The following is a 14698-nucleotide window of genomic DNA, read 5'->3' on the forward strand; positions in this document are numbered from 1 at the left end:
ACTGAAGTGTGAATAAGTGAGATGTAAACTGTGTTTAACTCCGGGTTCAGAGTCAGCTTCTGCTTCTGAGCCGGAGGAATGTAACTGATAAGACAACAAACACTCACGTCCAGTCATGAAGCGCAGAACACTGGGCTTAAGAGAAGACAATTATGAACAACGTCACAACACATTCGACGTCCATAATGTGATGTATTGCTGGGAGACAGAATATATTAAGTGAGGAATATTTCATTTCAACTAAACAGCCATTGCTGCCAATTAGACGATTAGTTAAGCATGTCTTCCACACTGTTTCCTCTTTCAGGAAGAATATTTCACCAATTTTATTTTTATACATTACAGTACAAAACTATGGAGTGGGTAGGATTTTTTTTTTCAATGTTTTTAAAAGGCTACATTTATTTAATCAATAATGTAGTAGAAAAAAAGATTTTAAAATTTTAAATAAACTAATTTGTCTGTGTGTGTGTGTGTGTGTTTATATATATATTATATATATATATTGAAAGTTTATATATATATTGAAAATGTTTTAAAATATACTTTGTTCCTGTGTGCCATTACCACTTTCAGAAATCACTCAAAATATTATCAATATTTTTTTGTGGAAACTTTTTTTCTTCTTCTTCTTTTCCAGTGTTCTTTGATTAATAGAAAGTTCAAAAGAACAGTATTTGTTTGAAACTGATTTCTGTCACATAATATGTCCTTGCACTCTGTTGAGATCCAAACATCTGAATGGTTGTCTATACCTCTATCACAGTACATAATTACAAACAATACATTTGCATATGTTTTAAAAAATTGTAGTAAAAAAAACACAAAAAATTCACAATATATTATATATAAATATTAGTGCTGTCAATCGATTAAAAACTTTAACTAGATTAATCACACATTTTTTCTGTGATTAATCGCAATTAATCGTAATAAAAAAATAAATGTTTTTGTACGTTTTTAATATATTTTTTAATGTAATAATTTCACAGTTAATCAAATTAATGTAGAAACAACATAAAGACAGTATATTTTAAATACTTGTTTAAATGGCATCTTTTTATGAATGAAGGCCAGTATTACTGATATTAATACAGCTACTGATTTTCTTTTTTATTTTTACATTTATTATTAGGCTTCAAAAATATAACAGTTTTTAATTTAAGTAAACTTAAAACAATGCTAACATAAACCCATAATAAATGTCATGTTTACTCCTGCCCTTCCTGTCTTAACAGTTAGGAAATATACAGAAATTTAATAAAGTTATCAAAGTTATATGCAGTCTGCACTGCATAAACTATAAATTAAATAGTTAATCCTTATTAAAGCTACAAAAGTTATTTAGTCAAGAGCAGCGAGTCATTTTCTCTGTTCCCTCTGTTCTTTTCACAGACAGCGCATTCTCTTTTGTCTTGCCGTGCTTGAAATGTTTAAAAGCATTTAAATGAATAAGAGCGTGATCATATAATGTAAAGCTAGCCAACGGATGGCAGAAAATACGGATGCTGCGTTAATTGCGTTAAATATTTTGACACGTTAAACCAGACAAAAATTAATCGCATGCGTTAACGCGTTAACGTTGACAGCACTAATAAATATATAATACACTATGATCACCCTTTATTTTTAGGTCCAATTCTTGCTATGTGTTAGGCAGCATTAGTGATGTAGAATACGGTCATGCAGGTCATGTGCTTTATAAGTACTAATGAACAGCTAATATGCTAGTAATATGCATGCTATTAAGCAACTAGTTAATAGTGAGAATTGGTCCCTCTGCTAAAGTGCTACATACACTATATATTGTAATCGTATTTGATGTTTTATTTTATTTTGTGTGCTTGTGTTTCAGGTACCCCTCTGCTGGTACGAAGCAGTAGTGATTCGGCTCTTGGTCCTCCTCAGATGGAAGATGTGAGTTACAGAGCCATGGTAAAACTGCACTGACACACTCATGCTCTTACTCTATATCTCAAAGCTCTTTGAGAGTGCTGACCTCATGTCATCATATAACAATATACCAGCCAAAAACTCCTATGTTTAATGTTCAATCAATGTACAGTATGCTGCTATAAATACCACAACTGTACAGACTCTGCTGGAAACGTCAAGCACAGCTAAAAATGATGTTCAGGTGGTGTCCTGCTCATATAGCACTTAAAAGCACCGCATTGCATCCTATTGATCTGATAAGATGTCTTTATCAGTGAGATTTTGTTAAACATGGTTGCACATTAAACCTGGATAATGCTGAGTTACAATGTCATTTTAAGTGTTTATGTACATGTTTTCCAAGCCACAACTGCTGTTTGGTGCTGTTTTCAAACACGTTTCCAGACACGCATCCCCTTTAAAATGATATTCAGTTGAAAACATACTTAAACCAAAGGGTTCTCAGTGTATTGTAGCTTATTCTTAATTAGAGGCTTTTCTGTGGTTGTTTTGCAGAAGATCTTTGTCTCAAGGTTTCCATTAAGGCTTCCAGACTGAAACCAGCAGTGAGACATTGATTCAGTTTTTTTGTGTTCTTTCATAAGCGTCCCTTTTCTTTTGTTGCATTTTCATTCATTTGCTCATTTCCCCCCTTTCTCCTTCAATAAAATGCTCATCTAGAATAGCCCCAATGTTCTGATGAAATGGCATATGAGCAGAGATGTATGGCTACAGTGTGTTCAATGCATTTATGGAGCTTTGTGGAGTTAGTGAAGTATAGCCATTTGTTTCTCTCTTACGTGCTCTCTCTCCCCCCTGGTCTGCTTAATGGACTGTCTCGCTCTCCCCCCGCCTGCTTAATGGACTGGCTCAGAATAGATGGAGTTTTTTATGATTACCACTCTGCTCATTCAGAGCCTTTTATTGGAGCATCGTGGATGGCTTTAATGCACTTCACCTCTCTTTCTTTCGCTCTTCTCTGTCTGTCCTCATTCTTGCTCTGAATTTAATTTTTTGTGGCTTTTTATTTTGTTTCTATGTTGCTTGACTCTGTTCCCTCTTCTCTTGCAATGTACCTCACCACAGGCTTACAACCAGTTGTATGTGGCTTTTGTGTGTGTTTTTGAAAGGAAAGTCCTGCTGTTTGGCTTTGCTATATTTTTGCTTTGTCTTCTAGTGCACTTTTGTCAGATTTAAGGCCTGCTCCCACCAAGTAATGGAACAAATTGACACAACATATACATACATATATATATATATATATACATATATATATATATATACATATATATATATATATATGTATATATATATATATATATATGTATATGTATATGTATATTTTTTTATTGTAGGGATATTAAACAGTATTACTGTATTTTTATCAAATAAACACTACCTTGGTGGGCATGAGAGAAAAAAAAGAAGAAAATTTTAAAAATCTTACCAACCCCAAACCTTTTGAATAGTAGTGTGCCTTATACATATTGTAGTTGAATGGAAAGAAAATCGAAAATAACTATATAGACTTTGTAAACTTAGTTTTTTTGTCCATGCAAAAGTAATAAGTTCTGATTACTTCACAGATGCCAATAACCTGCCAAACTACAGGTGACTAGTTGATTCTCAGTACTGTGTATAGGGTCTTATTCATCAAACATAACGTATTTTTTAGTTGATTGTTCATAAATGCATTTGTATGTAAATTGTTTCTGAGAGCTCATTATTCATGTTGTTCCAAACTGTGGTTTAGTCCCTGTGGTTCAGACAGAGCACTTTTCAACCAGTTTAATAACTTAAAAGTATAATCTTGTAAGAAAAAGCCACTTAATCCAATATAGAGGAAAAAGTATTGCCTTGTTTGCTTGCTTTTAAGTGACTCACACAAAACATTGAATATCTCTCAAATATTTGAAACTGTTCACAAACTTTTGAAAATAATAAGCAAAAAATCAGTCACTTTGGAGTGGGCAGTTTCATTCTGCTCTTAGGGTTTTTGTGTGCAGCATGATCGTGTCATCTGAGGCTATATTAAAGAGTATTCATTCCAGAATAGTGCTGTGCACCTTCCTGTACTCTCTCTATGTAGCATGTGGAACACAAACCATCTGGATTCATTTCGCACATTATTATCTAAATCCACTTTAAAAATGATTCTTTTCAATTTGAAATCAGAACTCTAGAGGATGGAGGCAGCAGATAATATTTGTAACCTTGGAAACTGTCACTTGTGGATACATTTCTACAGGTATTAGTCCTGAGAGATAGAGATTCCTCAGGGATGTATTTATCCTGTGTGTCCTAGACTATTTTTATGCCCTCAGAACGTCCCATAAGAACCAATTACTTATATGGATTTGTTTTTTCTTTGCTGGTTGTCATGTTGGTGGTCCGAGTGTGAACCCAGGGACCTCACCCTGCAGTCCCACTGGCCAGCACAGTGTTTCCAAGAGGGTCATGGTAGCACACCCCTCTCATCTGGGATCAGTGTGTTCACTTGTCGGTGTTCACACAGAAGCCCTGTGTCCAGTGGCAAGACCACACTTTAAGCAAAAAAACCAACACCAGCAAAAAACCAACAAAAAACATTTATAACATTACAAACCTTTAAAAAAAAAAAGATTTTTGTTTTGGTTCGGTTTGGTGGTTTCGTTTAGTTTTGTTTAGTTTTGTTTTTATGGGAGATGTAAAGTTGTGACTACCCAATTCATATTTTTTTTTGTCTTGTTTTATATATACATGAAAGGGGAAGAAACTAAAGCTTAGAGAACTGCTTGGAAAAAATGTAAGTATGTTTTGATTTGGTGTTTGGTTAAAACATTCTTATTGGCCCAAACCCTTTGTTTAGTAGTTTGCTATATACGTATGGCAGTTGACCATGCAAAATTAATATGTGATTAATTCACAGTGACAGTAACATGCAAAACTACTAGTTATTCCTTTTGTTTTGTGTTTTGTGGCAGGGGAAGAAGTAAAGCTCAGAGGTCTACTCTAGGAAAAAATAGCCACTAGTTCAAAATTCACAATTTTTTTAAATGCAAAACATCAAGCAATCTCACTTTACCAGATAAAATACTATTTTTTTTCACATCTGTATCCAGCTTGATTTGGCAAACAGGTTCAACCCGGGCATAATGCTGAGTAACCGGCGTAGTCGAACTCCTCACATCTCGACTCTGTTTTCACGGTGTTAAATTTGCATGAAGAAATATGGCAGTATTGGTTTCACTTTACTTTCATCCATGAAATTTAATGTGTGATGTCACTGCAATGGTGGTTAAGGGCCACAGGTGGCATTCTGACCTCAGCTTACACAGAAAGCCAGGTTGTATAATGCTTTAGACATACATGTGGATAAAATACACATAAATCAGTTTAGAGGTAAAAAATATGACATTATTAAAATTGCAGTAACATATGTGACCCTGGACCACAAAACCAGTCTTAAGTCGCTGGGGTATATTTGTAGAAATAGACCAAAATACATTGCATGGGTCAAAATTATTGGTTTTTCTTTTGTGTAAAAATCTTTAGGATATTAAGTAAAGATCATGTTCCATTAAGATATTTTGTACATTTCCTACAGTAAATATGTAAAAACTTAATTTTTGATTAGTAATATGCATTGCTAAGAACTTCATTTGGACAACTTTAACCATCTGGAGTCGATTAATGCGTATACGTGTTATGAGTCATTTTCCCTTGATAACCCCGAAAAGAACTTAAATTACGCTTTCAGTTTTGATCGTACAGATAAGAGCAATACATCAATCGAATCTGTTGCGCTGATCTTCATTTAGACACACGTCATTAAAATGAACTGTAACTCAGTGAATACTCAACAAAGAGACATGAGAGAGAGATCTATAGAAAGCCTGTCTACTTTTAAACTAAACAAGTGCTGCCAAAAACAAATATTCTGTCATAGTTATCCATATGAAAACAACACGATGTCTGTTTTTTACGTCTCTCTTCATTATCTTCTAATGTGACCAACCCCACGCGCGGAATGTGCTATTCAGATTCTAATGTTTCACTGAAGTGCGTGGCTTGAATATGCCCACACAACAGAAGACCACGCAGAGAGACCGTTCAAGTTTTTTTATTTTACTGTTTGCTTCGCGATGAGAGGAATAAAACCTAATTCACCCCAAAAAGATGTGATGTGGTTGAGGATTTGAGATTTGGATTTTCTCAGAAAAAAAGAATGAAGCACTTTATTCACTGTCGGTCGATGGAGGCTCCGATGATCACAGCGTCGTGTCCCGTCTCGCGGAGGGGAGCAAATCGGTTCCAGGTGGGGATCTCGAAGAGCAGAGGGGGAGTAGTCGTTGCCCGGGGCCTGGTTCGCGTCCTCCGCTGTGGATACACCCAGGGTCCGTGGTGTCCCGGCACCGGAGTGAAGGACATCTGGGAGGATCGCGTCCTGGGTCACCGGGCCTGTTCAGAGAAACACACGGAGTAGAGCTGGTGGGACTGTTAGCAGCGCGCTGTATACTTACCCCGGACTAGTGAGCATCAGCCCGGGAGGATTCCAGCGCGGTTCTCTGCTCTCTCAGCTGGGCCTGCCTCACCTCCAGGTCGCGAATCTGCTTCTCGCGAATCTGCTGCTTGAATGCAGCTCAAATGTGTCCTCACCTGCAATCAAAGGTAGACATACATTTGCCATTAAAGCAAGTAACAGTGAGAAAAGCAATGTTAATGTGTGTGAATGGAGTATTAGCAATGCAAGCGAGATTAGCAGTTACCACGCTTCCGATGCTAACGGGCTATAAGCTAAATAGCGGACCCGAGAAATCAAAATAAAACTAGTGATAACAAAGCGCTCTGATTGTTTTTGTTGTAGAATACGATAGAGGATATTTTCACACATTATAGGAACGAAAATTATGGTGTATAAAATAGATTAAGATAAAAATAATCTATAAAAAAATAACGTGACTGAGTTCAAACGCAATACACACGACGGCAACAAACATTCAGTAAAGCATATTTGGGTCCATAAAGAAATAACGTGACAGACCTCAAACGCAATACACACGGCAGCAACAAACAGTCAGTAATGCATATTTGGGATGAAAGTCTTTATATGAAAGTCTTTTTATATGAAGCTTTATGCAATATTTATTGCAAATGAATGAGTGAAATCTGACATAAATTCTAAGCCACATTTGATGTAAAAAAAAAAAAAAAAACGAAAAAAATTCTTATTGCTCACCTGTGAGTTCTATATTAATGTGTCAAGTTGTTATCTAACAATCTTTACTTCTATTGTTTGTGATTTCTGTTGACACTCTCATAGGGTATAAACCCATCATACCACTCAGTCCTGCATCAGTGGTTTTGTGCTTGAGTGTGTGTTTTTGCATAACAACATCCATCTGCTTAAGGATGAGTATGTTTCCATGTGTTTGTGAGACACCTTGTGACGTCACAGCCTGACTTGTGCATGATTAGCACAGCCTCACACTGTCTTAGACTCCTGTCTGTAGTGTGAACTCTCACACACTGTCTGTACTCTCGTGAGCTTCTTTAAAATGACGCTTAAAAGGGATACATGATCTCAAATTGAAACGGCTCTGCTTTTAATCCAACAGCCTCTCATTCACAAACCCCCAATTAACATCAATTTCTCTGTCTCGCTTTCTCCGTCTCCCTCGCTCTCTTTCAGCCCATTGGGTGTAATTAAACTGGCACTTTTCATTGATGAAGGCTTATGTACAGCTGGAGGAGATATGTGTTTGTGTGTGACAGAAAGAGGGAGAATCTGAACAAAGAAAAGCCAGCAAAAGAAACCTAGAAAATGTGGCAGGAGACCATTACTGAGATTTTTCACTCCCTGTTTTTGACATTCCCAAGTTAACAAACTATGCCCACGTTTTAAACATGCAATATCTATCGAATTTAACATAATCATCGCCCTGTTCTATTAGTTTGTCATATTTCCTTGGTCCTTAGAAATCATAGAGCACGATATTCAGAATTTGTTAGCAGTAATAGTTTAATGTTCAGTTTTCCTTGGCAGATAACACTGAGTTTATGAATACTGTACAATATTAGCGTAATTTACATAGGAAAAACTTCATTTAAAATACAGTGCTATAACAACTCATTACCTGTTCAGCACAACTGCACAGCTGTTTGGTAAATCCACCCTGTCTGTTTGACTCTGTATCTGTCCGTCAACTCTCTATGTAATAGCTGATAATGTAGATTTAATGTATTACTGTTTAAATCATCTTTTGTTCCTCCTAATCACTATAATCTCAATATGAAGGTTTTATAGGTATTGTCATGTTACTTAATTTTTCTATTCATTTGATATGGATGTGCATTAATGTAATTCAGCAATAAGCTTCTGAGACAGATCTCTCTCAATGGCTAAATGTACAAAATGAAACCATATTGCATGGCTATTGTATTCGGTCTCATTAGGCAAAACCTATGAATAAATCTGACTGATGCTATGTTAATAGAAGTTAGAGAAGCCCTGCCATGAAAAGGGATTCTATAAATATATATATATATCAGTGCTGTCAAATGTTAAATCACATCTACAATAAAAGTTTTTGACTAGCATACATAATATATGTGTGTATACTATGTATTTATTATGTATATATGTATATATTTAAGAAATCATTTTTTATATATATGAAACATTTAAATAAATTATACATATAATATAAATATTATAAATGTTATATAAACATATATGTTTTATTTCAGATTTGATTAATCGAGATTAATTGTTTGACAGCAGACACACACACACACACACACACACACACACACACACACACACACACATACACACCTATAAATATATTTATATACACACACACATATATTTAGGAATTCTAAAATAGCGGTTTATATATATATATATATATATATATATATATGTATATATAGATAGTCGTGGCCAAAAGTTTTGAGAATTACATAAATATTAGTTTTCAAAAAGTTTGCTGCTAAACTGCTTTTAGATCTTTGTTTCAGTTGTTTCTGTGATGTACTGAAATATAATTACAAGCACTTCATACGTTTCAAAGGCTTTTATCGACAATTACATGACATTTATGCAAAGAGTCAGTATTTGCAGTGTTTGCCCTTCTTTTTCAGGACCTCTGCAATTCGGCTGGGCATGCTCTCAATCAACTTCTGGGCCAAATCCTGACTGATAGCAACCCATTCTTTCATAATCACTTCTTGGAGTTTGTCAGAATTAGTGGGTTTTTGTTTGTCCACCCGCCTCTTGAGGATTGACCACAAGTTCTCAATGGGATTAAGATCTGGGGAGTTTCCAGGCCATGGAGCCAAAATTTCAACATTCTGGTCCCCGAGCCACTTAGTTATCACTTTTGCCTTATGGCACGGTGCTCCATCGTGCTGGAAAATGCATTGTTCTTCACCAAACTGTTGTTGGATTGTTTGAAGAAGTTGCTGTTGGAGGGTGTTTTGGTACCATTCTTTATTCATGGCTGTGTTTATGGGCAGAATTGTGAGTGAGCCCACTCCCTTGGATGAGAAGCAACCCCACACATGAATGGTGTCAGGATGCTTTACTGTAGGCATGACACAGGACTGATGGTAGCGCTCACCTTTTCTTCTCCGGACAAGCCTTTTTCCAGATGCCCCAAACAATCGGAAAGGGGCTTCATCGGAGAATATGACTTTGCCCCAGTCCTCAGCAGTCCATTCACTATACTTTCTGCAGAAGATCAATCTGTCCCTGATGTTTTTTTGGAGAGAAGTGGCTTCTTTGCTGCCCTTCTTGACACCAGGCCATCTTCCAAAAGTCTTCGCCTCACTGTGCGTGCAGATGTGCTCACACCTGCCTGCTGCCATTCCTGAGCAAGCTCTGCACTGGTGGCACTCCGATCCGCCCTGAAGCCTTCTTTACAAGAATTGAACCTCTTTCCTTGAAGTTCTTGATGATCCTATAAATTGTTGATTTAGGTGCAATCTTAGTAGCCACAATATCCTTGCCTGTGAAGCCATTTTTATGCAACGCAATGATGGCTGCACGCGTTTCTTTGCAGGTCACCATGGTTAACAATGGAAGAACAATGATTTCAAGCATCACCCTCCTTTTAACATGTCAAGTCAATCAGCCTGACATAATGATCTCCAGCCTTGTGCTCGTCAACATTCTCACCTGAGTTAACAAGACGATTACTGAAATGATCTCAGCAGGTCCTTCAATAACAGCAATGAAATGCAGTGGAAAGGTTTTTTTGGGATTAAGTTAATTTTCATGGCAAAGAAGGACTATGCAATTCATCTGATCACTCTTCATAACATTCTGGAGTATATGCAAATTGCTATTATAAAAACTTAAGCAGCAACTTTTCCAATTTCCAATATTTATGTAATTCTCAAAACTTATGGCCACGACTGTACACACACACACACACACACACACACACACACACACATATTTAGGAATTCTAAAATAGCGGTTTATATATGTATACACACACACACACACACATATATAACATATATTAGAGTTGCTATTTTAGAATTCATAACTAAATCAAATAAAAAGCAGTTCTGTATTTAATTTTAGTTAATTAGTATGACCATGTTTTGGAATTTAATGGTAATTTCAAAGGCATGTTCATTTACTTTCTGAATGGCACACTGTCCTGAAGGGCTGTTGACTAGGCTTTCGAACAGTCTCTCTCTCTTTTCTTCGACCTACCATTCTTCTTCATGGTCTTTCACACATCTCCACCTCTCTCTTTCTTCTCTACTGAACCTGTCTGCTGTGCGTGTGCCTCCTCCTGGCTGCAGGAACATGCGGCGTGTCTGTAATAAGTGAGTGTGCCAGAGAAATGACAGGGTTAGAGCTCACTAATGCACTCAGAGTTGCACCCTTCTATACTGAAAACCACCAAAGAGGGAGGGAGATGGACAGAGAAAGAGAGGGTCCACACTACTCTATACCTGATTGAGGTAATAGGCAAGGTAATAGGCCTTTGTAATTGTTCAGATTGTCACTTGCCCTTTTCAGCAGAAGTAAGTGGTTGGAAAAGGGAGAGAAACGGCCCTTGGGCTTGCCCTCGCCTCCTACTGAGGAGATATTTTAAACTATTCATAAAAAATACTCTTCCCTCTCCAAAGACAAAAGAAGTGCTGAACTAACCCATTTGAAAGATTCTTAAAAGCCAAATTGGTGGGTGTCAGTGATCCAGAATTTCCCGCAGACTCTATTTGAGCTTTCACAGGCCATTATTTTAAGTGATTTTGAGATGTAATTAGTTTGGATGCAACAATTCTTTCGGATAATTATTGCCATTTTATTCCAGCATTTAGGTGGTCATCTTTAACTAATGGAAGTTTAATCACCACTAAATATCCAGTATATTACCCAGCCTGAATCCCACTGTTTTTTTTTCTTCAAACTAACCAGTATTTAAAAAATTTATGGAGAGATTGCTAATCACTTCCAACAAATACTGTCAGAAGTTTTGTTTTTTGTGTATTCCTTATTATCCACTTTTTTCAATACCAAGTCTATTTTTTTCATGTTTTCACATCTCCTGTAAGTTTTCTGGTCTTATGATCTGTCACATGCATGTTTATTTGTCTGTCTCTGCCGTCATTAGAACAGTCGTCCTCTGGGAGGATCTCAGAGACCGCTAATTGCTCTGGGAGTATTTTTTAGTATCTTGAACCCTGTGGGTTTAATAGTCACCATGAAGTGATACTTTAAATGTATCATTGTTGGAGCTGTGATGCCTCTCTTCCTGTGGGGTGTGTGTGTGTTTGATGGTAAATAACACCATGCTTCCTGTGAGGAATTGGTTGTATATTGTTGATGGAGGTTCTTACGGTCTTTACTCGTGGGTCACCTGCTGTGTTGACAGGTTTTTTTTTTTTTTTTTGTCATTGTTTTTCCCGTATTTGTTTTATTCTGTTAAACTTGTAGGGCACATATAATGAAATTGTACTTCCAAACTTAAAGTACTCAAAAAGGGGTACATACAACTTGTGCACTATATTCTAAGTATGTGAAATCAAATGGTAACTTTATGTAAGGAACAGACCGAAATTGTTATGCATCATTAACGTGGCACTATAGCCGCGTTTCCACTGTCGGGCCAAAAGCAGGCATACTAGTGCGTGCCAGGACCAGTCGCATTTCCACTGTCACTTCCGGGGCTTGATCTTGCCTCATCGGTGCTTCTTCAGGGCCAACGACCATGCTTTTTTGGACCGACGGAAACCTTGGGCCAAAGTGGGCCAGCTGGGATTAGAGGAGTGGTTATAAACGAAGACAGAGTTTCTCCGCGTCTGGAGAGGGTCAGCGCTGTGGATCATTTCAGAAAAAACAGCCATAACACCAGCATTGAAGACTTTTTAAAATAAGTTGAGCTCAAAGCTCACTTTCAGTCAGCAGCAAGTGTTTGAAATAACTTGATCCGATGTGGACTATAATCTTCATATAAGGCAGAAATATTTAAATATTTAAAGTCAATTAAATTTTTTGGGGGGTAAATTATACCTTTATCCCCATTTCACAGACTAGGCTTAAGCCTAGTCCCAGACTAAAATGCATGTTTGAGCCATTTTAACTAAAAGAAACTTGATTCTTAATCTAAGCCCTATCTGTGAAGCCAGGCTTTAATATTTACCAAATTGGTATAGTGTAATATTTGGATGGAAATCTACAAATAATGCTAAAATCTCCAAAAACATGCATTTCCAGATTTCTTAGTAGGCCAAATGTTTGCTTATGTTTTTGGTTTGGGTTTTTTTCACATCTGCATCCCAACAACATGCCACCCATATCATTGTAGGTCTTGTCCATATATTAAATGGAAAATGTAATTATTGTAATGGTGTACATTTGAAACTGTGCCGCTCATTGTCTGATAACAATCAACAGGTTGAATGATTAATGGGAGCAGATGTCTTCATTTAGGAAACAGGTGTATCTGATGTTTGCCTTGGTTAAAACGATTAAACAAACACATATATAGATAAACATATATATAGACAAGCAAACTCTCATAACCCTCTCAGCATGTGGTGCGTATCCCATCACACCCTCCAGTGTATTTGCTTCCCTTCTTGGCTCTGTCAAGGCTGTCGCCTTCTCTTTGTTTGCCACTGTTCCATTACTGCCAGCTCCATCCATGTCATTCATTAGATGAGGGTCAGTGAGGAGATCAGGCACTACGAGCAAATAAAACCGGTGACATGCTCATCAGATCATCAGTCAGCCGCTAGATTAATGCTTTTGTTCTTTAATTAGCAACAGCATCAAACCGTGACTCAAACGGCGCAAACTAATCATTAAAAATGAGAGGAGAATGAATCACAGGCACACTCTTGTTTAAATGATTATAATTTTTTGGTGGGTGTTTATGTAGCTTGTGCGTGCCCATTAAAAATATGTTTTGTTTGTGTATTAACAAGGGAACAAGCCATCAGCTGTCACCGTTCGGTTAATTGTTTGCGGTGCCTTGTCTATGAAGGTAGGCATTCTGGCATAACTGCACATGCTGGTAATGTCAGCTTTCAGGAGGATGTTAGGATGAAGAGTTAACGCTTGTAGTCTTTTCTGGGTCGACACTTGAAGACACTTTTACCAGGCTAACATGTATTTAGTGCCTTAGCCTCTTTTTTTAAAGCTAGTGCTTGCTACAAAGGCCACATTGACAAGGGAATGAGACATTCAAGCCTACATCCAGACTTTTTTTTAATTGTAAAAACTAAGCTGTCTCTAGATTTACAGCTGGTACATAAAGATATTGATGTTTTAGCTGTCTTAAATATTACACTTTTGCCTTAAGTGTACTTGTAATGTTGTTGAAAATCCATTTTATAACACCATTGTCCACCCTCTTGTTGACTTATGATTAAATAGGCTGTTTTTGCTACTGTACTTAATTTAGCTATATGTAAATTATCTCTGTTTTAGGAAATAAGAAATGTCATAGGAAATACTTATGAATGATTTTGACATTTGAGCTGCTTTGTGTTGTGAACATAAGTTAAAGAGTTCTGGATAGATTACTCACCCTCAAGTTGTTCCAAACATTAATTTTTCTTCTATGATTTTTTTTGACCAGTGGAAGTCAATGGGCACCAGAATTCTTGGCTAATTTTTGGTTTGCTCTTTACAGAGGAAGGGAATTTGACATGAGGTTTAGTAAATGACTACAGAATTTTCAGTTTTGGGTGAACTTTCCAATTAAAGTTCTGTTCACACAGGACAGAAACTGTAACTATAAGAGAATAGCGAAGTCCACACCATAACGTTAACAATAATGACACAGAGCACTGCTATTAGTGGAATAACTTTCAAATCATTTTTTAATAAGCATTAATAGCCAATCAAAACCCATACAAATTCAAAGCTTCTGCTGAGTTGAGTTGACAGAACACAGCGCATGTCAGCATATACATTATCAGCTGTTAGTATTGAGGCTAATATGTGTATCGTTATTAACTATATTTATATGTATCATTCTTTTTGTGAAAGGGCCTTATTACAGTTAAATGACAGTTGCTTACAGAACTATTAATTACAAAATTAAATATTTACGCACATACTCCATTGACGTACAAATATTTTAAATTTGTCAGGTAGTTATCTAGCAAATAATACCAGCTACCTCACAATAAGCGTTGAATAACAATATACTTTGAAACTTGCAATGATTTAATATATATCAGTCTACCGTATCAAAATATCATAACTAGATAGTGATTTAAAAAAGGCAGTTTAGAGTAGCTAGTCTAG

The 14698-nt window shown here is 36.6% G+C and overlaps 1 protein-coding gene across 1 annotated transcript in view; it reads left to right on the plus strand.

Moving 5' to 3' along the window:
* The window catches only part of pard3bb (par-3 family cell polarity regulator beta b), a 314959-nt gene that overhangs the window by 81598 nt on the left and 218663 nt on the right, over positions 1-14698 (plus strand). The window contains exon 5 of the mRNA XM_059499737.1: positions 1856-1935. Within this exon, the coding sequence (XP_059355720.1) occupies positions 1856-1935 (80 nt within the window). The remainder of the gene's footprint in view (positions 1-1855; positions 1936-14698) is intronic.

This window comes from Carassius carassius, chromosome 19 (genome assembly GCF_963082965.1).
Source record: "Carassius carassius chromosome 19, fCarCar2.1, whole genome shotgun sequence".
In the NCBI taxonomy this organism is placed as follows: domain Eukaryota; kingdom Metazoa; phylum Chordata; class Actinopteri; order Cypriniformes; family Cyprinidae; genus Carassius; species Carassius carassius.